At 47.9% G+C, this 26,105-nt stretch overlaps 1 protein-coding gene across 2 annotated transcripts in view; it reads left to right on the top strand.

Annotated features, from left to right (window-relative positions):
* Positions 1 to 20,238, top strand: part of CRB1 (crumbs cell polarity complex component 1) — a 189,886-nt gene extending 169,648 nt beyond the window's left edge. For both annotated transcript variants that reach the window (XM_069737364.1, XM_069737362.1), the window contains one exon: positions 18,273 to 20,238. In XM_069737364.1, coding sequence (XP_069593465.1) covers positions 18,273 to 18,488 — 216 coding nt within the window. In that variant the 3' untranslated portion in view covers positions 18,489 to 20,238. The remainder of the gene's footprint in view (positions 1 to 18,272) is intronic.
* Positions 20,239 to 26,105: the final 5,867 nt, after the last annotated feature.

Genomic DNA, 26,105 nt, shown 5'->3' with positions numbered 1-26,105 from the left:
CTGCCCCCCCTCCCTGTGTCCAGCTTTACTGCCCCCCCTGTGTCCAGCTTTACTGCCCCCCCTCCCTGTGTCCAGCTTTACTGCCCCCCCCCTCCCTGTGTCCAGCTTTACTGCCCCCCCCTCCCTGTGTCCAGCTTTACTGCCCCCCCCCCTCCCTGTGTCCAGCTTTACTGCCCTGGGCCCCACCCCTCTGCCCCCTCTGCTCACCGGGCCCCATACGCCAGTGACGGCTGTAATGCCCTGATGGCGGCCCTGTACACGGCCCCAGCACATCAGGAAGATTGCTGGATTGGAAAACTATGTCGGTGACTAGTTGGGGTTGTCGAGGAGTACATAGTGACGTTCCTTTGATGTCAATTTCCTCTTCCCCCTCTTCTGAGGTCCCTGAGTTTTTGTCGGATTTCCAGGATGTATTTGATGAGCCCAAGTCCAGTTCCCTTCCTCCGCACAGGGACTGTGATTGTGCTATTAACTTGATTCCTGGTTGCAAGTTCCCAAAGGGCCGACTTTTCAATCTGTCTGTGCCAGAGCATGCCGCCATGCGGAGTTATGTTAAGGAGTCTTTGGAGAAGGGGCATATTCGGCCCTCTTTGTTACCATTGGGAGCGGGTTTCTTTTTTGTTGCTAAGGATGGCTCCTTGAGACCCTGTATTGATTATCGTCATCTTAATAAGATCACGGTTAAATTCCAATACCCCTTGCCTTTGCTTACTGATTTGTTTGCTCAGATTAAGGGGGCTAGTTGGTTTACTAAGATTGACCTCCGAGGGACATATAATCTTGTTCGTATTAAACAAGGTGACGAATGGAAAACTGCATTTAATACGCCCGAAGGCCATTTTGAATACCTTGTGATGCCATTTGGGCTCTCTAATGCTCCATCTGTGTTCCAGTCTTTCATGCATGATATTTTCCGCAATTATCTTGATAAATTCATGGTCGTATATTTGGATGATATTTTGATTTTTTCCGATGATTGGGAGTCTCATGTGAAGCAGGTCAGGATGGTGTTCCAGATCCTTCGTGATAATACTTTTTTTGTGAAGGGGTCTAAGTGCCTATTCGGAGTTCACAAGGTCTCGTTTTTGTGTTTTATTTTTTCTCCCTCGTCTATAGAAATGGATCCTGTTAAGGTTCAAGCTATTCATGACTGGATTCAACCCACATCTGTGAAGAGCCTTCAAAAATTTTTGGGCTTTGCTAATTTCTATCGCCGTTTCATTGCCAACTTTTCCAGTGTGGTTAAGCCCCTTACTGGTTTGACGAAGAAAGGCGCTGATGTGACGAATTGGTCCTCTGCGGCTGTTGAGGCCTTTCAGGAGCTTAAACGCCGATTTACTTCTGCCCCTGTGTTGCGTCAGCCGGATGTTTCTCTTCCTTTTCAGGTTGAGGTTGACGCTTCTGAGATTGGGGCAGGGGCCGTTTTGTCTCAGAGGGAATCTGATGGTTCTTTGATGAAACCGTGTGCCTTTTTTCCAGAAAGTTTTCGCCTGCGGAACACAATTATGTCGGCAATCGGGAGTTGTTGGCTATGAAGTGGGCGTTTGAGGAGTGGCGACATTGGCTTGAGGGAGCTAAACACCGCGTTGTGGTCCTGACCGATCATAAGAATCTGATTTACCTCGAGTCGGCCAAGCGGCTGAATCCTAGACAGGCTCGATGGTCCCTGTTTTTCTCCCGTTTTGATTTTGTGGTCTCATATCTTCCGGGATCTAAGAATGTTAAGGCTGATGCCCTCTCTAGGAGTTTTTCGCCTGATTCTCCTGGAGTCCTTGAGCCGGTTGGCTTTCTTAAGGAAGGGGTGATTCTTTCTGCCATCTCCCCTGATTTGCGGCGGGTGCTTCAGGAATTTCAGGCTGATAGGCCTGTCCAGTGGGGAAGCTGTTTGTTCCTAATGGATGGACAAGTAAGGTAATTTCTGAGGTTCATTGTTCAGTGTTGGCTGGTCATCCTGGGATTTTTGGTACCAGAGATTTGGTTGCTAGGTCCTTTTGGTGGCCTTCCTTGTCGCGCGATGTGCGTGCTTTTGTGCAGTCCTGTGGGACTTGCGCCCGGGCCAAGCCTTGCTGTTCCCGCGCTAGTGGGTTGCTTTTGCCTTTGCCGGTCCCTGAGAGGCCCTGGACGCATATTTCCATGGATTTTATTTTGGATCTTCCTGTTTCCCAGAAGATGTCTGTTATCTGGGTTGTTTGTGACCGGTTCTCTAAAATGGTCCATCTGGTACCTTTGCCTAAGTTGCCTTCCTCCTCAGATCTGGTTCCATTGTTTTTTCAGCATGTGGTTCGTTTGCATGGCATTCCGGAGAATATTGTGTCTGACAGAGGTTCTCAGTTTGTCTCTAGATTTTAGCGGGCCTTTTGTGCTAGGATGGGCATTGATTTGTCTTTTTCTTCGGCGTTTCATCCTCAGACTAATGGCCAAACTGAGCGAACTAATCAGACCTTGGAGACCTATTTGAGATGCTTTGTGTCTGCTGATCGGGATGATTGGGTGTCTTTCTTGCCGTTGGCTGAGTTTGCCCTTAATAATCGGGCTAGTTCGGCTACTTTGGTTTCACCTTTCTTTTGTAATTTTGGTTTTCATCCTCGCTTTTCTTCTGGGCAGGTTGAGCCTTCTGATTGTCCTGGTGTGGATTCTGTGGTGGACAGGCTGCAGCAGATTTGGACTCATGTGGTGGACAATTTGACGTTGTCTCAGGAAAGGGCTCAACGTTTTGCTAACCGCTGTCGGTGTGTTGGTCCCCGACTTCGTGTGGGGGATTTGGTTTGGTTGTCTTCTCGTCATGTTCCTATGAAGGTTTCGTCCCCTAAGTTTAAGCCTCAGTTTATTGGTCCTTATAAAATTTCTGAAATTATTAATCCGGTGTCTTTTCGTTTGGCTCTTCCAGCCTCTTTTGCCATTCATAATGTTTTCCATAGATCTTTGTTGCGGAGATATGTGGTCCCCGTTGTTCCCTCGGTTGACCCTCCTGCCCCGGTGTTGGTTGAGGGAGAGTTGGAGTATGAGGTTGAGAAGATTTTGGACTCTCGTTTTTCGAGGCGGAGGCTTCAGTATCTTGTCAAGTGGAATGGTGTTGTGAATTCCGTTCTGGAGCTCCCTCCTGTGGTTGCTAATGGTATTTTTGTGAGTTCTGCCCTTGGGCTCCCTCTGGTGGTTTCGAGTGGAACTGCTGCTCCTTTAGGTAGCTGTAGCAGCTGCCTTCACTAATCGCCTTGCCTGGGTTTGTTATTTAAACCTGCTCTGGGCTTTAGTCCATGCCTGCTGTCAATGTTCTTGGTTGGATTTGGTTCTTTCCTTGGAATTCTCATATGGCCAGTCCTTGTCTGCAAAAGATAAGTTTTTGCTAGTTTTTGTTTGTCCATTTGTTTGGACTCTATTGCTTTGCAAATATGTCTCTTTTTGTCCAGCTTGTCACTATGTGTTATTCAGGCTAGCTGGAAGCTCTGGGAAAGCAGATTTGCCCCTCCACACCGTAAGTCGGTGTGGAGTTCTTTTTTGTAAACTTTGCGTGGATTTTGTAGTTTTTATACTGACCGCACAGTATCCTTTTCTCTCTGTCTATCTAGTTTAGTATTGGCCTCCTTTGCTGAATTCTGATTTCATTTCTTTGTACGTCATTTCCCTCTCCATTCACAGTCAATATTTGTGGGGGGCTATCTTTCCTTTTGGAGGTTTTCTCTGAGGCAAGATAGCTTTCTATTTCCTTCTTTAGGGGTAGTTATTTCTTAGGCTGTGAAGAGGTGTCTAGGGAGAGTCAGGAACATCCCACGGCTATTTCTAGTGTTGTTGTTAGGATTAGGGACTGCGGTCAGTAGAGATACCACCTTCTCAGAGCTCGCTCCATGTTGCGTTTTAGCCACCAGGTCATATCAGTGTGGCCTCTTAACCACCAGGTTATAACAGAAGGGTTATGGTCAGGAGGATAATTCTTGGGTTGTTGCCTTTGATGTCCATGCCACCAATTTGGTTCGTGCTTTTCACTTGGCTCATCCTGATCGGCCTGGGGGCTCTGGTGAGGGTTCGGTGACCCCTCCTCAAGGGGGCGTACTGTTGTGAATTCCGCTCTTGGGCTCCCTCCGGTGGTTGTAAGTGGCACTTTTGTGAGTTCTGCTCTTGGGCTCCCTCTTGTGGTTTCTAGTGGGATGGCTGCTCCTTGGAGTTAGCTGTCTTCAGCTTTTTCCACTGATCATCTTTTCTGATCGGCTATTTATGCCTGGCTCTGTCCTTCAGCCAGTGCCACTTGTAAATTGTTCCTGGTTGGATTCACATCTCTTTGGAGTTCCCTGTTATCCTGACCAGTTCAGCAAAGCTAAGTTTTTGCTTGCTCTTTTCTGTTCACAGTTTGTGGACTTATCCGTTCTGTGCTTCTATGTTTGTCCAGCGTTATCAGTATGAATTAATTCTGTCTTGCTGGAAGCTCTGGGAAGCAGATTTACCCTCCACACCTTTAGTCAGGTGTGGAGATTTTTAGTAAACTCTGCATGGATTTTTGTAGTGTTTTATACTGACCGCACAGTATTCCATCCTGTCCTATCTATTTAGTTAGACTGGCCTCCTGTGCTCATCCTGGTTTCATTCTGTGTATGTCTTTTCCCTCTCCACTCACAGTCATTATTTGTGGGGGGCTAATCTATCCTTTGGGGATTTTCTCTGAGGCAAGATAGCTTTCCTGCTTCTTTCTTTAGGGGTAGTTAGCTCTTAGGCTGTGACGAGATGCCTAGGGAGAGTTAGGAGCATTCCACGGCTACTTCTAGTGTTGTGTTGAGCTTAGGGACTGCGGTCAGTACAGTTACCACTTCCTTCAGAGCTCGTTCCATGTTACTCCTAAACCACCGCATCATAACACTGTACATAGTATATAGTGTAAAGTGTCAGTGTACAGGTAAGGCTAGGTTCACATTAGCATTTGAGTCCGCAGCGTATCTTCTGCATGCCCAAACGCATGCAAACGCATGCTTATGCAGTGTTTTTTATCCGCATCATCTTACACATGACAGCAAAAAAGCTGCATGTGAATGCTCATGCATTCGATATTTCCAATGTTTTGCAGTAGTTTTTCCTTGACTTCAGATACCCAATGGGCGTGTCTCATGGGATTTCTATATACTGTATATACACTGCACTGAGGAAATCCTCATCTTTTGCAGCTGTATCCTGCTGCAAGATGGATTTTTACATGGAGAGCTTCTATGCTAATCTGGATTTACAATTGAAAATGGCTGTTGCCTTTGCTTTTGCTTGTCAAGAAGAAAAAAGACAAAGACTGATAAGACATCGCCGTCGCTACTGGCAACACCCCATCCTTGAGCTCCGAGGGAGCCGTGGAGCCTACCACTCTTTATACACTGAGCTGCGTGCAACCCTCAGAAGTTTTTTCACTACACGAGGATGTCTGAATGTAGTTTCGATGACTTGCTGCAACGTGTCCAAGGATCCATTACCAGGCATGATACACAACTACGTAAAGCAATTCCTGCTGAGGAACGTCTGTTGGTGTCCCTGAGGTACGTAATTGTGAAAAACAAACGCATGTTCATAGTATTATTGTTAGAAAACCCATGTATTAATTTTTTTATTTCCATTTTCTGTTTGACAGATTCCTGGCTACCGGAGAGACCTTATCATCTGTCCATTTCCAGTTCCAGATTGGAGTGTCCATCCTTTCTGTGATTGTTGGAGACACCTGCAGGGCTTTATGTGAAGTTCTGTGACCAGAATTCCTCCCCTACCCACAACAGAACTCTGGCTTGAAAATGCAGAAAAATTCCAGGACATTTTTAATTTTCCTAACTGTGTGGGGGCTGTGGATGGCAAACACATTTGGATTATGAAACCTGCTGGAAGTGGAACTGAGTTTTTTAATTACAAAAAATTATTTTCTATTGTTCTCATGGTGATTGCAGATGCTGAATGTCGCCATGGACGTTGGCTTACTTGGACGAAAACTCTGACATGGGCCAACGTTTGTATCATAATAATTTCAATTTTCCACAGCTACAACCTCTTCCCAACACTGAAGGCCTGCCAATGCCGTTTGTTGTGGCTGGGGATAAGGCCTTTCAAATGTGTGCCAACCTCCTAAAACCTTACTCAAGTAGGGACTGGAGTCACACCAAATGGATTTTCAACTACCGACTGACAAGGGCACGAAGAACTGTGGAGTGTGCCTTTGGTATGCTGGCATCTAAATGGTGCAATTTGGGAACACCAATCAATCTACAAATTGAGACAATTGATGAGGTTATGAAAGCATGTGTTGTTATGCACAATTATATCCTGGCAAAAGAGCAACCCAACTTAGAACCTGAGGAACCTGTTACATTGCACGATTACCAAGATCTCCCTCTGAGGACTACAGTAGAAGTTGCCCAGATGAGGGATAAGTTTGCTGCATACTTTATTTCTGATCATGGACGTGTGGCATGGCAAGATGGAATGGTTTAAGCCTCTTAGTGTGTATCTGTAATGTAAAAATGTACCTGTAATGTTAAAATGTACCTGTAATGTTTGCTGAATTAAAGTAAAATACCTGTAGTAAAACACCCGTTACAAGTTCCCTCAACAATACAATGCACACGTGTGTGTGTGATTGCAGTGGCGGCGCTTAAAGACACAAAGAAAACACAGATATTGTGCAAAAAAAATCAACATTTATTTTAAAAAAAAATAACAGGGTTTAGGATCGGGGTCTATCTGAGGGTGAGATGTGGTTGACCTTGGGGGTGTGGAGCTCTGAGGATTGAGTGGTAGTTGATGAAGGGGTTACAGGGGAAGTGGCAACAAGTTGAAGGATTGGATCATGGACGGGACTGGACACATTGGGAGTAGACAACACAGTGGAATCATGGGAATTGATAGACAAACTGGAAGGGACAGACACAAGGGAAGGTAGTGACACATTTGACAACAGAAACACATTGGTAGGTGAGGGTGGAGGTGGTGGGTCCAATTTTAGCAGGGTTTTTTGACTCCAGGACTTCGTCCTGGTGGGAAGGTTTTTAGTTTTGGACCTTTGCTTTCTTGGGCGAGTGGGAGTGGTGGCCTCTGTAGCAGTCTTCTGGCGTGATGCTGGACTGGGCAGCATGGTGGATGCTGCTGGCTGCAGGGGTGCTGAACTTTGGAAAGTAGTGGTGGATGCTGCTGGCTGCAGGGCTGCTGAGCTTGGGAAAGTATTGGTGGATGCTATTGGCTGCAAGGGTGTTGAACTTGGGAGCGTGGTGGATGCTGCCGGCTGCAAGGGTGCTGAGCTTGAGAGCGTCGTGGATGTTGCTGGCTGCAGGGATGATGAAGTCGGCAGCGAGGTGGATCTGTGAACTGGACGCGGTGGTGGTAGTGGAGAGTTCGGTGCTGTGGGAGTTTGAAAGTAGATGTTTGGCTGCTGGTAATATTCTTCAGCCTGTGGATTGTAGCTTTGGGACTGCTGCTGCTGCAATGCGTGGCAGTAAGCAGCCTTGCAGGCCTGCATGATGTTGATCTAGAATTGAGGCGTAAGGTTTTCCGACACTTCCCGCTGTATTGAAAAAAAAATATTGCGCCGGTCTCTCAAGGTCGGCTTCCAGGCTGTCAGGGCGATTGTTGACATCATGTAGAAGTGTGTTCACATGGGTGAACCCACTCTTCAGTCTATCACCAAGCACCTTAATCCCCTGCTGGAAGACCGAGCTTAAGTGCATAAACTCTCCCAGGCACTCTGCTGCTGACGAGAAGACCCACCCAAAGCAGCAGCAGAGGGCTGTGAGATGGTATAACCTGATGGACAGGCGGCTGCCTGTTCCTCAGCCTGTGAGGCCTGCCAGGTTGCTCCTTCGCTTGTGGATGATTGGGACTGCGTCTGTTCGTTGGCTGGTAGATGAGGGTCTGCTCCAACAGAGGATGATCCTGGTTGTGTGGTGCTGCACCAGGTTCTGTGGTGAAAATAAAAGAAAAACATTAGTGAAACACAAAAAAAAGGTTAAATAATGGAAAGACAACACAAAATATTCTCACATTCGCGTAGCAAGCGCAGGCCTCAGAAAAGCAAGGTTCCGGTGGTATTTGTATTTTCTGAGTATCCTTTGAGCAGCACAACTTTTAACCTGATTCTCCTGTCTCTCGTCCTTGTTGAAGCGATCCTTCATCGAGCGCCAACGCACTCTTATTCTCTTCACTGTGAAGGGGGAAAAACTAATTGTAAAACAATGCACCTACATTTACAGTTTCACTGTCGCATCACATCACATTGCAAAACTTACCAAAATCATTTCTGGTATGTGGCGTGGCACAGTCCCAATCATGCAGCAGCGATCTGGCCACTTCTTCCCAGAGTCGTCAAATGTCACCGCCGGAGTGCTGACGATCATGGGTGTCCCACAACGGTACTCGCTATTGCACAAGGTGAATTAGTTGCTCATTTTTAATGTCCTGTTGGGCTTCTTCCCATTGTGGAACCTATAGATCCAATAAAACTAAATAATTTTAAGTAAAAATGAAACAAAAATCAATTACAACTCTGATGAAAAGAATGCTTACACCACATCTTTCCTCCTGAGACACATGAGCCTGACGAAGGGAAGATTCATTTCCACACGACTGCTCCTGCTCTTCATCAGTGGAAGGTACCGGTAAAAAAATTATATGATTTAACACAGGTATAGTATTGCCAGTCAATACATAACCAATCAGTATAGCAAATGTGATTACATAATCGGTGTCATGTCCACCCTGGGAATAAGTCACTTCTTCACCTGAGGACATGGTTGAAGAGCAGGCAGCAGTCAAGTGAAACACTACAGGAAAAAAAAAAAGAAAATGTAACCATGTTAAGAGCCAAACAAAATGTAGCCCCAAAAAATTAAAAAATTGACACCAATATTTACATTACAGGCAGTAGTCCAACAGCACAGCAGTCAGCACAGGACAGGGATAGACAGCAGCAACAGGACAGATGGCAGCACCAGGAGAGACGGCAGCACCAGGAGACAACCAGTCTAAAGGAACAGAAAAAAAAAATTAAGAGAGAGAGACATTTTCAAAGGTTCTATACTTACATAGCCAGTGTTGTCCTCACCAGGACAGTAGCCCCAGGAGAGGCGCCAGCACCAGGGACAGATGGCAGCGCCAAGAGAGATGGTAGCACCAGTAGACAACCAGTCTAAAGGAACAGAAAGAAAAATTAAGAGAGACAGACATTTTCAAAGGTTCTATACTTACATAGCCAGTTTTGTCCTTACCAGGACAGCAGCACCAGGAGAGACCCCAGCACCAGAGACAGATGGCAGCACCAGTAGAGACGCAGCACCAGGAGAGACGGCAGCACCAGGAGACAACCAGTCTAAAGGAACAGAAAGAAAAATTAAGAGAGACAGACATTTTCAAAGGCTCTATACTTACATAGCTAGTGTTGTCCTCACCAGGACAGCAGCACCAGGAGAGACACCAGCACCAGAAACAGATGGCAGCACCAGGAGAGATGCCAGTGTGACGCCCGCGAGGGCTGTGGGGTACTCGGTACCAGGTCTGGTCTTAAAAGGGAGGTCATGGTGGCTGCGACCCAGTCCGTGGCCCTGGATGCCCAATTAAAGGGGAACGGTCTTTAAAGTGAATTGTGATAAAGTCTGTCGTGACGCCACCTGTGGTGTTCGGTCAGTGGTGACCGCCGCCGCTTAAAGGGGTCCTCTGGGGTGATGGTATGGCGGCTAGAGGGTGATGCTTCCCACAGGTGAAGCGGGGTCCCCAGGACTCCCAAGTTGTGTGGCAAGTATGTTGTATGCGGAAGAATAAGTAGAGGACACAAGTTGTAAAGTCTTTACCTGGTTTACTGGTGGTAGTTGTCCACAGTCCAGGGTACCAGACATGGATGGTGATGTGGTCCGGCCGGCTTGGAGGCAAAGGTGATCCCTCTTTCAGGTGAGGTCCGTAAGCCTTTCCTACTTGTGCTAAGATGTCGAGGTCCCTGCTGCTTGTAGCTTGCTGGCCAGGAATCCTCTCCTGTCCTGGGACAGTTGTCTGCACGGTAGGTAGTTTAAGCCTTTTTATAGGGTTTCTACCACTACTCGGGCACTTAGAGTACTGCTGTATCTCAGGCTTGGTGCGAGCAGTTAACATGTAGTCTAGTGCCCTCCGGTTCTGCTTCATGTCTTAGAGTCCCACAAAAGCCTTGGGCTCCTGGTACCCGGTTTCTGCGCTCTGGCTCTAGGGTGTCTGGTCACAGTTCCCCTCTGAGCCCTGTTCCATTCCTGCGCTCCTTTCCTCAGTGCTCCACTGCATACAACAACCTTTCAGGTTAATCACTCTTTCCAGAGGCTGCAGCTCCCATGTGGCTGTTAGGCCACTCTGTCTGTTCCAGACGTCCTTCCTCTATCTCTCCCTCCTGGAGACTCACTGTCTCTGTCCACTGTCTCTCCCAGACTGGCTAACTCCCCTCCAGACCAGGGCATATATCCATATTTGAGGGAAGCTCCCCTAAATCCGGGTCCTGAGCTCCCCCTCCTGGCCTGGGTTCAGAATGTGTTGCATGTGTGTGCTTACCTGGTAAAGAGAATCCCCTTTGCCTCCACGCATGATATCACCCTCCCCGAAAGGAAGGCAACATCACTGTAACAACCGGTTACCTGGGGTTTTACACCAGCACCAGGAGAGATGGCAGCACCATGAGACAACCAGTCTTGTGCTTCCGTGCAGAGTCTTGTGCTTCTGTTGAGTCTTCTGATTCCATCCAGAGTCTTGAGAGTAATGGACTACCTGTCCCCACACCACCTTTTATACATCAGTGATTTTGCAGGAGGTAACATAGTTTCCTAGACATGATTAGTGTGAAGTACGCATTGTTTCCCGAACGTATGCGTACGCATGTCCTTGCATACCAATGCGTTCCCATAGACAGTAATGCTTTTTTGACACAATCATCCGCAATTGTCTGCATGTGGATGATTGCGCAATATTTGACGCTTCCAAAAATGCAACGTTGTGTTCACCGCGCCCCGCCGCACACCCCAAAATGACATGTGTATGCAAAAGCATGTCCTTGTGTACACCATGTTAAATATATGTACGCATGACGCATGTGGATCTATGCAGATGAAACGCTGCGCACACAGACACAAATGTGAAACCAGCCCAATACAGTGATCACCAGTGCCATTATACACAGGAGCTCTGTACATAGTATATAGTGCATAGTGTCAGTGTACATGTAACACACTGACTCACCAGTGACATCTCTAGTTGAAGTCCTTCATCTTCACTTTTCTTTATTCAGCATAGACCACCATCACTTCTTCTAGCCAGGACTTGTCTTTGCAGAAAATAACAGTTATCTAGACCGCCACTTTCTGAGCACATTCTCCACTTTTTCCCCAACTTCTACACTGTCAGATGAAGAAAAAGTTACATAGTGCCACCCTATACAGTAACTGCACCACCTCTCAACTCATCATTTGCTCTCCCTCAAGTCATCATCATTTGCTGTTACCCACCCCAGTCTCAATTCATAGTCATTTGCTGTACTCCACCCCCCAGTCTCAATTCATCATTTGTTGTCCCCCACCCCCAGTCTCAATTCATAATCATTTGCTGTACCCCATCTCCCAGTCTCAATTCCTAATCATTTGCTCTCCCCACCGCAAGTCTCAATTCATCTTTTGCTGTACTCCACCTTCCACCCCAGTCTCATTTCATCTTCCTTTGAGGTACCCCACATGCCAAGTCTCAATTTCTAATCATTTGCTGTACCCCACCCCCAGTCTCAGTTCATCATTATTTACTGTCCCCACCCCAATCTCCATTCATCATTTTCTGCCCCCCACCCCTCAGTCTCAGTTCATCATTTGCTGTTCCCCATCCCCCAGTCTCAATTCATCATTTGCTGTTCCCTATACCCCAGTCTCTATTCATCATTTTTTGCTGTTCCCCACCTTCCCAGTCTCAATTCATCATTTGCTGTCCCCCACCCTCCAGTACAAGGTTTTCATACTTACCTCTTATACTTCTGGTGTCCAATGCTTTTATGTGCCGGAGCAAAGACGTCATTTTGTAAGGCGCCGCCACCAGCATGTCACAAACCAGGTGGAGGAGTTCCACACTCTGCCGATCTGTTGATGGCCATGGAGCTCCAGGAAAGCTCCCTTTGCTGACAAGATGTGCGCAGCAACCCACTCACCTTGGGTCCCAGTGAGCAGAAGCAAAAGAGGAGGAGGGGCCCTCTTTGCTACTGCTCACCAGACCTCATACCAGTAAGGATAGTAACGCCCTGATGGCGGCCCTGACTGCTCTACATTGCCGTGTCACATATCGAAAGTAAAAACTCATAAAAAGAAGCAATAAGAAAATGTATAGTATATAAAAAATGTGTAAAAAAAAGTGTGTCTTTACAGAATCCCACGAAAAACCACATGCTGTTTAGAAGTGATATTTACATATTGATTTTTCTAGCTGAAAAAAAATTCACTTTATAAAACTGTGTGACCATAACCTGAGAGCATATTCACACAGCATCATTTTCAGGTGGATTTCACCAGGAACCCACCTAAAAAAGCACTTAAAAATATTCAAAATAATGAGCATACGCACAGCAATGTGAACTCGACTTGCTGTGTATATGTTCTGTCTTTTGTTTTGTCTCAGCTTCAGGATTCTAAAGTCATAAAGCAGCTAAAAGAATTGACCTGACCATTCTTCTGTTGGCTTCTGTTTGCAAGTTGCCCCTATTTTCCACTATCTTACATGTAAAATGTGAAAAAGGACGTCTGCAGCAAAGCCGCTGCTAAAGAGCCTGAAGAAAACGACAAAGAAGAGAAGATGACTTCTGCTTCAGAAAGAATGTAGGTTTTGCCGGTATCTAAAAGACTTTGGCCCAGATTAATCAAGACCGGCTGTGTTTTCACCAGGCTTGATGAGGGGCATGGTGGAGTCAGACGCACCTGAATCATGAAGGGGTGCACGCCTCTTCATGAATCTGGAGCATCTGACGAGTGACGTGCACTTCTTACTGGTAGTAATTAGACAAACTGTGACGTTACACCCCCATTGCACCCTGTCCCACCCCTGCTACACCCATTTTTACAGAGGTGGGAGGAACTGTCACAAAAACGCCAAAAGTCACAAAATTTTGGCGCAACTTTGAATTGCACACAAATTTTGTGACATTTTACGACACTTTTTGGGCCAAAAAGCTGAGATTAATAGGGGCCTCTGTGTGCACATATCCTTAGACTGCCCTGCACACTCCAAACTCAGTTACTGCAGGGATAACAATCAATGAAAATGACAGGGGAGCAGAATAGAATTTTTTTGATGCACCTTCTTTATAGCAGCAGTGTTCTGGTAATGGAAGATTATTATATCACTAAACCTGAGGAAACCTGCAGGCCGCACTGCTTCATGGTAGCATTTATGGAGAAAAATAGTTATGAGATCATTCACTGACCTCTAGTGGTAGGAAGGAAGATTACAACTGATGCACAACAGAATGAAAATGAATTGGACAGAAATGATTTACGCTATTTAGGCAACTTGGAGTTGGTTCTTTTTTCATCCAGTCCAGTTATATGCAATGACAGTGACAATAATGCATCAGTGATTGATGTGATGTTACTTAAAAGTATGTGATAAATACAGTCTGTTTCCATGTGTGATTTAAATGAATATGTTTTTCTATGATAGCAAAGTAATAAATTATAAATATATTATGTGCATATAGCCAGGGCTGCCACTAGAAATTTTGGGGCCCCATACTGACAAAATTTTCGGGGCCCCCTTGAAACTCCGCCCAGGCTCTACCCGAGCCCCGCCTCCAGGCTCCACCCCATGAACTGTCCACAGTCCCACCGCTATCTCTTGGAAAATCTCCACTTCTCACCTATCACACATTAACAGTTCCCATCACCAGATCACACATATAGCCGGCAGCTTTTGTTTTGGCCAAAAGATTTTTTAAGCTGCCACCATAACACGGTAGACACTTTTGGCCGGGCCCTACTCTACTGTAACCTACTAAATATTTGTTAAAATATGCAATACAATTTAGGTATATTTTTATTTATTTTTCAATTTTTAAAATGACCTATAATACTACATACAAGGAACAAATACCACCGCACTATGACCAGATGACATATTACCACCACAGTGATCGAATAATATAAAATACAAGGAACAAATACCACTACACCATGACCAGACCGCATATAACCACAAATGACTGAATACTACAATACTGATCAGTAATAAAAAAAAACCCACAATACTATCACCAGCAGTGCCATTATGCACAGGAGATCTGTAATTAGTAAGCAGTGTCTGTGTACAGGTAATACAGTGATCACCGGTGACATTATACACAGGAGCTCTGTATATAATGTATAGGTAATACAGTGATCACTGGTGACATTGTACACAGGACCTCTGTATATAGTATACAGCGTATAGTGTCAGTGTATAGGTAACACTGACTCACCAGTGACGTCTCTAGGTGAAGTCCTTCATCTTTCATCTCGCACAGACCGCCATCACTTCATCCAGCCAGGACTCGTCTCTGCAGGAAATAAAACAGTTATCTCGAGTTCCGCTTGTAGAACACATTACTTAATTTTCCCAACTTCTACATTACACCACATGAAGAAGGCAACATAGTATCACTCTACACAGTAACAGGACCGCCCCCCCATTTAAAACAGTATACTCAAAAAATAAAATAAATACATCACTGCAATAATAATATCCCTTAATTAGCCCCTATGGTAATATTCGCCATCCTAGCCCCCGTGTGTCTCATTCCAGGCTCCAGCCATATGTTCTCCCATCCTGCCCTCATGAGTATCCATTCTGCCCCATACGATCTCCCCATCCTGCCCCATCTGTCTCCATCGTATCCATCCTGCCCCATCTGTCTCCAATCTTGCCCCATCTGTCTCCATTCTGCCCCATCTGTTTCCAATCCTGCCCCATCTGTCTTCATTCTGCCCCATCTGTTTCCAATCCTGCCCCATCTGTGTCCAGCACTCTGCCCCATCTGTGTCCAATCCTGCCCCATCTGTGTCCAGCACTCTGCCCCATCTGTGTCCACTCCTGCCCCATATGTGTCCAGCACTCTGCCCAGTCTGTGTGCAATCCTGCCCCATCTGTGTCCAGCACTCTGCCCCATCTGTTTCCAATCCTGCCTCATCTCTGTCCAGCACTCTGCCCCATCTCTGTCCAGCACTCTGCCCCATCTCTATCCAGCACTCTGCCCCATCTCTGTCCAGCACTCTGCCCCATCTCTGTCCAGCACTCTGCCCCATCTGTGTCCAATCCTGCCCCATCTCTGTCCAGCACTCTGCCCCATCTGTGTCCAATCATGCCCCATCTCTGTCCAGCACTCTGCCCCATCTCTGTCCAGCACTCTGCCCCATCTCTGTCCAGCACTCTGCCCCATCTCTGTCCAGCACTCTGCCCCATCTCTGTCCAGCACTCTGCCCCATCTCTGTCCAGCACTCTGCCCCATCTCTGTCCAGCACTCTGCCCCATCTCTGTCCAGCACTCTGCCCCATCTCTTTCCAGCACTCTGCCCCATCTCTGTCCAGCACTCTGCCCCATCAGTGTCCAGCACTCTGCCCCATCAGTGTCCAGCACTCTGCCCCATCTCTGTCTAGCACTCTGCCCCATCTCTGTCCAGCACTCTGCCCCATCTCTGTCCAGCACTCTGCCCCATCTCTGTCCAGCACTCTGCCCCATCTCTGTCCAGCACTCTGCCCCATCTCTGTCCAGCACTCTGCCCCATCTCTGTCCAGCACTCTGCCCCATCTCTGTCCAGCACTCTGCCCCACCTCTGTTCAGCACGCTGCCCCATCTCTGTCCAGCACTCTGCCCCATCAGTGTCCAGCACTCTGCCCCATCTCTGTCCAGCACTCTGCCCCATCTCTGTCAGCACTCTGCCCCATCTCTGTCCAGCACTCTGCCCCATCTCTGTCCAGCACTCTGCCCCATCTCTGTTCAGCACTCTGCCCCATCTCTGTCCAGCACTCTGCCCCATCTCTGTCCAGCACTCTGCCCCATCTCTGTTCAGCACGCTGCCCCATCTCTGTCCAGCACTCTGCCCCATCAGTGTCCAGCACTCTGCCCCATCTCTGTCCAGCACTCTGCCCCATCTCTGTCCAGCACTCTGCCCCATCTCTGTCCAGCACTCTGCCCCATCTCTGTCCAGCACTCTGCTCCATCTCTGTCCAGCACTCTGCCCCATCTCTGTCCAGCACTCTGCCCCATCTCTGTCCAGCTCTCTGCCCCATCTCTGTCCAGCACTCTGCCCCATCTCTGTCCAGCACTCTGCCCCATCTCTGTCCAGCACTCTGCCCCATCTCTGTCCAGCACTCTGCCCCATCTCTGTCCAGTCCAGCACTCTGCCCCATCTCTGTCCAGCACTTTGCCCCATCTCTGTCCAATCCTACCCCATCTGTGTCCAGCACTCTGCCCCATCTGTGTCCAATCCTGCCCCATCTCTGTCCAGCACTCTGCCCCATCTCTGTCCAGCACTCTGCCCCATCTCTGTCCAGCACTCTGCCCCATCTCTGTCCAGCACTCTGCCCCATCTGTCCAGCACTCTGCCCCATCTCTGTCCAGCACTCTGCCCCATCTCTGTCCAGCACTCTGCCCCATCTCTGTCCAGCACTCTGCCCCACCTCTGTTCAGCACGCTGCCCCATCTCTGTCCAGCACTCTGCCCCATCTCTGTCCAGCACTCTGCCCCATCTCTGTCCAGCACTCTGCCCCATCTCTGTCCAGCACTCTGCCCCATCTCTGTCCAGCACTCTGCCCCATCTCTGTTCAGCACGCTGCCCCATCTCTGTCCAGCACTCTGCCCCATCAGTGTCCAGCACTCTGCCCCATCTCTGTCCAGCACTCTGCCCCATCTCTGTCCAGCACTCTGCCCCATCTCTGTCCAGCACTCTGCCCCATCTCTGTCCAGCACTCTGCTCCATCTCTGTCCAGCACTCTGCCCCATCTCTGTCCAGCACTCTGCCCCATCTCTGTCCAGCTCTCTGCCCCATCTCTGTCCAGCACTCTGCCCCATCTCTGTTCAGCACTCTGCCCCTTCTCTGTTCAGCACTCTGCCCCATCTCTGTCCAGCACTCTGCCCCATCTCTGTCCAGCACTCTGCCCCATCTCTGTCCAGCACTCTGCCCCATCTCTGTCCAGCACTCTGCCCCATCTCTGTTCAGCACTCTGCCCCATCTCTGTCCAGCACTCTGCCCCATCTCTGTTCAGCACTCTGCCCCATCTCTGTACAGCACTCTGCCCCATCTCTTTCCAGCACTCTGCCCCATCTCTGTCCAGCACTCTGCCCCCATGTGTCCAGCTTTCTGCCCCCCATGTGTCCAGCTTTCTGCCCCCCTGTGTCCAGCTTTACTGCCCCCCCCCCTGTCCAGCTTTCTGACCCCCCATGTGTCCAGCTTTCTGCCCCCCATGTGTCCAGCTTTCTGCCCCCCTGTGTCCAGCTTTACTGCCCCCCCCCTGTCCAGCTTTCTGACCCCCCCGTGTCCAGCTTTCTGACCCCGTGTCCAGCTTTACTGCTCCCCCCCCCGTGTCCAGCTTTACTGCCCCCCCACCCTGTGTCCAGTTTTACTGCCCCCCCGTGTCCAGCTTTACTGCGCCCCCTCCCTGTGTCCAGCTTTACTGCCCCCCCGTGTCCAGCTTTACTGCCCCCCCCCCTCCCTGTGTCCAGCTTTACTGCCGCGCTCCTCTCTCCACGCAGCTGCACCGTGCACTCGCCGGCGACTGACAATGACATCAGACGCCGGCGACCTGCACGCTGCGGCTGTTAACTATTGACGTCAATATCGTACAGCTGTAGCGCCGGCCGCCGCTAAGGGCCCGGTTCAGCCTGCGGCTGCCGGTAGGGGCCCGGTGAGCAGGTAAGAGGGGGCCCGATGCGGGCCTCCTCTGCTCACCGGGCCCCATACGCCAGTCACGGCTGTAATGCCCTGATGGCGGCCCTGCATATAGCTATACAGCTCAATGAGCAATGTCAAGAGCAACATAGTGGAAAGGGATGAGGCATGTGGAAGAAGTATATACCAGGCAGAGTATTACTAGATTCTTGCCAACAGGTATCAATATGATCATAAAACCAGAATAACCAGTAACACGGATTGGGAAAGCTGGCTTCACGCTTCGGTGACATACAGAGAAGTCGAGTTGTAAAACTACCTGTGATTCTTTATTTCCTAAATTATTTTCTTTTTCTAGCACATTTGCCTGATGTATTTGCTCTTTTTTCATAGAATAATAAATACTAATATGTCACATTATTTGTCATGTTTCCAGCTCTCCGACTTTCTGCCTCCAGGAGTATTCACCGCTGTGGCCTCTGCCGTCCTGGCATTGTTTTTTGCCGTGTGTGCCGGGCTTTGTATCTTCATTGCTGTTGCTGGAATGAGGTCGAGTCAAGGAACCTACAGCCCAAGCAGACAGGAGAAAGAAGGGTCTCGGGTAGAGATGTGGAACATGGTTCAGCCACCACCACTGGAGAGACTCATTTAATAACATTCTTCTCTATTTTCAAGACTGCCAGAACATCTCAGGAATCATCTACATTTCAGTACATTACTCACATGAAAAATTCCTTAAAGAGGTGGTCTGAAATGCTAATTAATTTTCATCCTAAATGTCTCTCTACATAATACTTTAATATAAACTCTTTTCTAATATACTTGAATTCAAAATTCCCTGTCCTTCCCTAACTACACTCTCCAGCTGGGTTATTTTTCGTACTTTCTTTTTAATGATGATTAATTTGAGAATCCCAGTGCATGCTGGTATGGTCAAATGAAGTGTCATGAGGGGACAGAGGCTGTGGTCATTGCCGTTGCCTCTGCGCCTTCTCTGGAACAAAGCATCATTGGAGAATTTTGTTTCAAGGGCTGGAATATGTCCTGCGCGCTGTGCAATGTGTGATGTGCACAATGACAGCGCACTTCCTCGTCATCTCAGATCAGTAGTAACAAGCCAGCAATAGAGCGCATTGTAAAATGAATACATGGTTTGGCTTACAGAGAGCAGTGCCACCCCTGCAAGTGAGGGCTGATGAGCTGAGCTCCCCACAAGCAGTTCACTGGCAGGTCAGCTCATCAGACGCTGCCGAGGGAGGAAAGAGAAAGAGGAGGGAGATGGGGCAGGCGCCGGGCATGTAACAGCAACACAGGAGGCGGCGCACAGACACAAGAGCTAGATGATGGAGGGCTGTGAGGCGGCTGAAACAGGGGGAGACACCATACCTCTGGGACTCAACACAGGTATGGGGCACAATTTACAAAAGTCAATATTTCAGTGTTACTAGGAATCAGAAACATAAGAGCCACCTTCACAGAATGCAACCGTAGTGCTGCTGAAGGTGGCTCTTTAAAGGGAACCTGTCACCCCGTTTTTTCAGATTGAGATAAAAATACTGTTAAATAGGGCCTGCGAAGTGCTTTACAATAGTGTATGTAGTGTACCCTGATTCCCCACCTATTTGTGAAATACATTACCAAAGTCGCCGTTTTCGCCTGTCAATCAGGCTGGTCAGGTCAGGTGGGCGTGGTGACATCGCTGTTTCTTCCCCAGCTTTCCGTTGGTGGCGTAGTGGTGTGCGCATGTCCAAGTGCCGAATCCACTGCGCGCAGGTGAAGAAAAAGCGCGCAATCTGCGCTATTACCCTTGTCATCGGTGGGGGCGGCCATCTTCCTGAGGCCGCGCGTGCGCAGATGGAGTGCTCTGTTGCACGGGGCTTCAGGAAAATGGCCGCGGGATGCCGCGCGTGCGCAGATGGAGATCGCGGCAGCCATTTTCCTGAAGCCGAGATGCAATCTTGCCTTGTGCAGGCATGTACTACGGAGGACAGAGAAAGAACTTCAATCCAATATTGCAGTCAGTATGCAGCCAGCGGGTAAGGAAAGGGTGAATCAAACACCCGAAAACCCCGCCTCCATGGCTGAAAATTGTTCCCTCCAAATTCAGGTGACAGAGTCCCTTTAAGTGTTCATAGAAAGTGCCAAAGAATGAACTAAACAACATGATAAAATATCCCACAATGAAATAGAGAACTGTTTGCATTACATGTCATGAACTTATAAGACTTCATAGACCTCACTAGTGACTGTTCTCTCATATATGCCATAATGAGGACTTCATAGACCTCACCAGTCACCAGTGCACCGTGTTCTTCTATCAAATGTGCCATTATTTTACATTTAACCATGGTATCGTCCTATGTGTGACAATATTTCCTAGTGGAATAAACAATAGAAACACATTGATCGGCTCTGCCTTTATTTCATAAATGGCTGCTGTGCCCTTCACAGTGGAGTAAGCTCTCATACTGGCAATTGTTGTAAAGGAAATCAAAGCCTAATTGTTCTGTCCTCACTAGCTGAGGCAGGCTCATACGTAGCTATACAGTCAGCTAAACCGCTATACCGGGGTCCAATGAGGAGACTGTGGTTGAGTCTGTGCTTTATTAAACGTAGTGGTATATTGATGCGGTGAAACTGTGAACAATAATATACATAGAATCAGTGCATGGTATAGAACAGATACATACTACACATGATATACATTATGCATAACATTTAGAAGCTAATAACTGAACTGGGAGTACAACTGGCTAGGCTAGGCTAATATGGAGCAGAAATATCTACAGAAAGCATAAAGACATACCGGCAATGCAATCGCAAGGGGGATGAAGTGAAGCGTCATTCCTTGAAGGCAAACTGAAGAAAGTGAAAGGAAAAATGGAGGGAAATGGAGGCTGAGCTACCATAATGCATTGCAAAGGAGGAGGAGAATCAGACATGGATAATACAAAAACAGAAAAATGGAACTGCCAACATAACTCTGACCGCTAGAGGGAGCCAAAGCATCACAAACAAATAAAGGTATAAATATATCCATACTGAGAAACCTGCAATTATGCAAACAGATAATGGGGGTAGCAAATTGGATGGCGGAGACAGAACACTCCCCGTCTGACATCAACGGATGTCACTACTCCTTTCTTCCGAAGGCAACAATAGGACCAGTTCAGATACCGGTCTGGAAAATGTCTTAGGTTCATTCCCTTTGGTCATCCTTAGCTCAACTTTGCGGACGTTGCCGTCCTTGCTCGGGAACGTTGCGGTAACTAGACCAAGTGGCCACTGGTTCCGATGAATTTGACAGTCTTTCACAAGAACAAGGTCACCTATGTTCAGATTAGATTTAGTAGATTGCCACTTTGTACGTGGCTGCAGGGTAGACAAATATTGTTTGCGCCACCTGTCCCAGAAAGTATTTGCAAGACTTTGTACCTGTCTCCATTGGCGCTTGTAGAGGTCCTTCGCGTCAAATCCTCCTGGAGGGGCACTGGACAGTCCTGTTTTCTGGGTAAGTAGAGTAGCTGGAGTCAATAACAAAGGCTCCTCAGGGTCGTTAGGAACTGGAACCAGGGGTCTTGCGTTAATAATAGCTGCAGCTTCAGCCATGAAGGTGATGAGACTTTCGTGGGTGAGCCTCGCTGCTCCTTCTGTAAATAGTCTTCCTTGGTGCTTGACCAGATTGTGGTAATGTTGTACGATTAGGTAGGCAACATGACATTTTCCGGGAAATATAAGAGGGAATTTCTCCACAAACTCCATCTCAGCTTCTTTGAGTCGGCCTCCTACTCTCAGTAGGCCGCTGTTGTCGATGAATGAGTCAAGTTTTCTCATTACGCTGCTCGCTGGTATTGGCGCTTTGTTGATAAGACATTGGATTTCTGCAAAGTAGGTTTCTCTTTGAACAGTGAGGATGATGTGATTTCTAGAGAACTCTAAAGGTACTGTCACACTAGACGATATCGCTAGCGATCCGTGACGTTGCAGCGTCCTCGCTAGCGATATCGTCCAGTGTGACAGGCAGCAGCGATCAGGCCCCTGCTGGGAGATCGCTGGTCGGGGAAGAAAGTCCAGAACTTTATTTCGTCGCTGGACTCCCCGTAGACATCGCTGAATCGGCGTGTGTGACACCGATTCAGCGATGTCTTCACTGGTAACCAGGGTAAACATCGGGTAACTAAGCGCAGGGCCGCGCTTAGTAACCCGATGTTTACCCTGGTTACCAGCGTAAAAAAACAAACAGTACATACTTACATTCAGCTGTCTGTCCCTTGCCGTCTGGTTCCTGCACTGACTGCTGGCCGTAAAGTGAAAGCAGAGCACAGCCACAGCGGTGAGTCACCGCTGTGTGACTCACCGCTGTGCTGTGCTTTCACTTTACGGCCAGCAGTCAGTGCAGGAACCAGACGGCAAGGGACAGACAGCTGAATGTAAGTATGTACAGTTTGTTTTTTTACGCTGGTAACCAGGGTAAACATCGGGTTACTAAGCGCGGCCCTGCGCTTAGTTACCCGATGTTTACCCTGGTTACCGGGGACCTCGGGATCGTTGGTCGCTGGAGAGCTGTCTGTGTGACAGCTCTCCAGCGACCAAACAGCGACGCTGCAGCGATCCGGATCGTTGTCGGTATCGCTGCAGCGTCGCTAAGTGTGACGGTACCTTTAGTCGGAGGTAACGTAAGTATTTTTACAAAGATGCCAACCTTTACATTTTTCTGTGCCACAAGTTCTGGTGGTCCTGAATGAGCGAGCTATATGAGTCAGGCAGGTAATGGCTCGAGTAAGTGACTTCCAACTTGAGAATCTGTCGAACCTGCAAGATCCAAGCTGGATAACAGAGGTCATTGTATGTAGTGTAGACACCTGAGGGCGGATTTCAGCATCTGCATCCTCTCCTACTAGTTCGAAGGTGTCTGGAAAACATTCCTCAATGTACAATAGTTTTGGTCCAGAGAGCCACGTTGTGCTTCCTAGTCAACTTGCGTCAACTGCTCTAGTTGCATGATCTGCGGGATTCTGGTCTGTGGGTATGTAATGCCACTGCTGTGGGTGAACTGATCTCCTGATTCGTAGCACTCTGTTATTGACATAAACGTAGAATCGCCTGGTTTCGTTGTGGATATATCCCAGGACTACTTTGCTGTCTGAGTAGAACTTGGCCTGTGTCAGGTCGATATCCATTTCGGATGCGATGAACTCCGCTAACTCAACGGCTAAGACTGCGGCACAAAGCTCTAACCTGGGTATAGTGTGCTCTGGTTGTGGTGCGAGTTTGGCCTTTCCCATAATGAAACCAATGTGGCACTGACATTTGGAGTCTACAGTTTTGAGGTAGGCAACAGCGGCAATTGCTTTGACAGAAGCATCTGCAAATACGTACAGTCTTTGGCTCTGTATCTCAGTAGATGGCACAGGGGTGTATGGTCTTGGCACATTCAGGTTGGAGAGTGCCGCTAACGAGTTCTTCCACTCTTCCCACTGGATCCTCTTATCAGGTTGCAGAGGTGCATCCCAGTCAGATGTTTCCCTAGTTAAGTCTCTTAGTAGGGCCTTGCCTTGTATAGTAACAGGAGCTGCAAAACCCAAGGGATCGTACAGACTGTTGATGGTAGACAGGACGCCTCTACGTGTGAAAGGCCTTTCTTCCTGGCTGACCTGAGAGGTGAAAGTGTCTGACTGTAGATTCCAGAGAAGCCCGAGGCTGCGTTGCATTGGTGCGGGGTCTGACCCCAGGTCCAGGTCTCTCAGACCATTACATAGGTCCTGAGAAGGGAATGCTTCCATGAGTTCTTGGCTGTTTGAGGCTATTTTATGAAGCCTAAGGTTCGAGCAGGCAAGCATGTCCTGGGCTCTCCTGAGAAGACTGATGGCAGTCTCATTTGAAGGCATGGCTTTTAGACAGTCGTCGACATAAAAGTCCTTTTCTATGAATTGTCTGACATCTGCTCCGTATTCTGCTTCTCCTTCCTGAGCCGACCTTTTGAGTCCGTAAATGGCGACTGCAGGGGAAGGACTGTTGCCAAAGATGTGCACTCTCATGCGATACTCTGTGACTTCTTTAGTAGGATCATTGTCTCTGTACCAGAAGAATCTTAGGAAGTTCCTGTCTCTCTCTCTCACAAGGAAACAATGGAACATTTGCTGGATGTCAGCGATGAAGGCAATGGAATCCTTACGAAAGCGCATAAGTACACCCAGTAGTTTGTTATTGAGGTCTGGTCCTGTCAGTAGAACGTCATTCAGGGAGACATCATTAAATTTAGCACTGGAATCAAACACGACTCTGATCTGGCCTGGTTTTTTAGGGTGGTATACTCCGAACATGGGTAGGAACCAGAATTCTTCAGAGTCTTTGAGAGTGGGAGCTAGTTCTGCGTGACAGTTTTCAAAAATCTTTGACATGAAGGAGAAAAAGTGATCTTTTATCTCTTTTGCAGATTACATTTGAGAGAGGAGAAACGTTGTAATGCCTGATTTCTGTTGTTCGGTAGACGTGGTCTGTGGGTTTTGAAGGGAAGAGGTGCGACCCAGCTGTTGGTCTCATCTTTAACGAGTCCCTTGTCCATTACCTCTAAGAACAACTTGTCCTCTACCGACATTGCCACTTGGTTGTCCTGCTTAGTTCTCTGGAAGACTGTGCACCCTAATTGATCCTCATAGCTTCCTGACACTATATTGCTGTCGTGAGTAAAGTCTATTAAATGATCAGGTAGTTGGATGCTGTGTGGCAGTTCCCTGACATGGAACTCATTGTTACAAGGTTGAAACAGAGATGGACGTCCTTTCTCCAATGTATTTGTCAGCATGCTTGTCACAGAAGATGGGGCGTGCATGCGTCCCAAGCATACGTTGCCAATTATGACCCATCCTAGGTCTAGCCTTTGGGCATAGGGAGCATTGTGGAGTCCATTGATATGACGTCTCACTTTATGAACCTGCAGGATATCTCTCCCCAACATCAGAATTATCTGGGCCTGATGGTCGAGTTCCGGTATAAGGTGTGCTATTCGTTTTAAGCGAGCGTGATGGATTGCTACATCTGGTGTAGGGATTTCAGATCTGTTGTCTGGGATCTGGTTACATTCGATGATCGTAGGTAGCGGTAGGCAGAATTGTCCGTCTAAAGACTCGATCTGGTAGTCAGTAGCTTTTCTGCCTGCTGTTGTCACAGTACCTGCACACGTCTTTAAGGAGTAGGGAGTGCTTGGCCCTTTGATGTTGAATAGGTCAAAGAACGTTGATCTAGCCAAGGATCGATTACTTTGATCATCCAAGATAGCATACAGTCTTACAGCTTGGTCTCTATGGCCCTTCGGGTATACTTTGACGAGGCATATTTTTGAACAGGACCTACTGTCTATTGTCCCTTTGCAGACCTCGGTGCATTGTGAAGTGATCTCTGGCGTAGCTGTATCAGTGTTCCTTTCCTCCCCACCATGCTCACTGTCAGCTGGCGTGTTTTGTGTACTCCATGGAGCTGGGCCAGGGTGTAGAGCGGTGTTATGGTCTGTGGTGCCACATTCTGTGCATTTTACACTGACCTTGCAATCCTTGGCGAGATGAGTTGTGGACGAGCAGCACTTGTAGCAGATACCGTTATCTTTCAGGAAGCTTCTGCGATCTGGCATAGATTTTCCTCTGAAGGCTCTGCATTTCAGGAGAGGATGAGGCTTCTGATGAATTGGGCACTGCTTGTCAGGGTCCTGCACCTTTGTCTCTGATTGGGAGCAGCCAGCAGACCTGTAATTAGAACCTGGAGAAGAAACATAAGTCTTGTGTACTTCCATAGATGTTCTGCGTGGATTTGCAGGCGGTGATGGTGTGGCATATGGTATTGCAAAGTCAAAGCTGGGATCGTTTCTAATTCTCGCTTGTTGGTGTATGAAGTCTACAAAAACGGAGAAGGGAGGGAATGGAACGGTGTGTTTGTATTTGTACGTGGAACCATGTGTGACCCACCTCTCCTGTAGATTGTAGGGCAACTTCTGGACTATAGGGTTAACACCTCTGGCTGTGTCGAGGAATGCAAGTCCCTGTAGGTCGTCCTCGTATTTGGCAACTTGGACTTCCTTTAGCAGGTCGCTTAGCTCTCTAAGTTTCTGGAGACCTTTGTTAGATATTTTAGGAAAGTCATCGATTCTTTTGAACAAGGCTCTTTCTATTACTTCTGCTGAGCCGTAACACTCATCCAGCCTCTTCCAGATCTCTTTGAGGCCAGTCTCAGGGCGGTTTATATTAATGTCTCTGATCCTTACTGCATGTTTGACTGA

Source organism: Ranitomeya imitator, chromosome 8, assembly GCF_032444005.1.
Source record: "Ranitomeya imitator isolate aRanImi1 chromosome 8, aRanImi1.pri, whole genome shotgun sequence".
NCBI classification, from domain to species: domain Eukaryota; kingdom Metazoa; phylum Chordata; class Amphibia; order Anura; family Dendrobatidae; genus Ranitomeya; species Ranitomeya imitator.
Note: the sequence above shows the minus strand (reverse complement) of the source record. Positions and strands in the feature narration are given on the sequence as shown.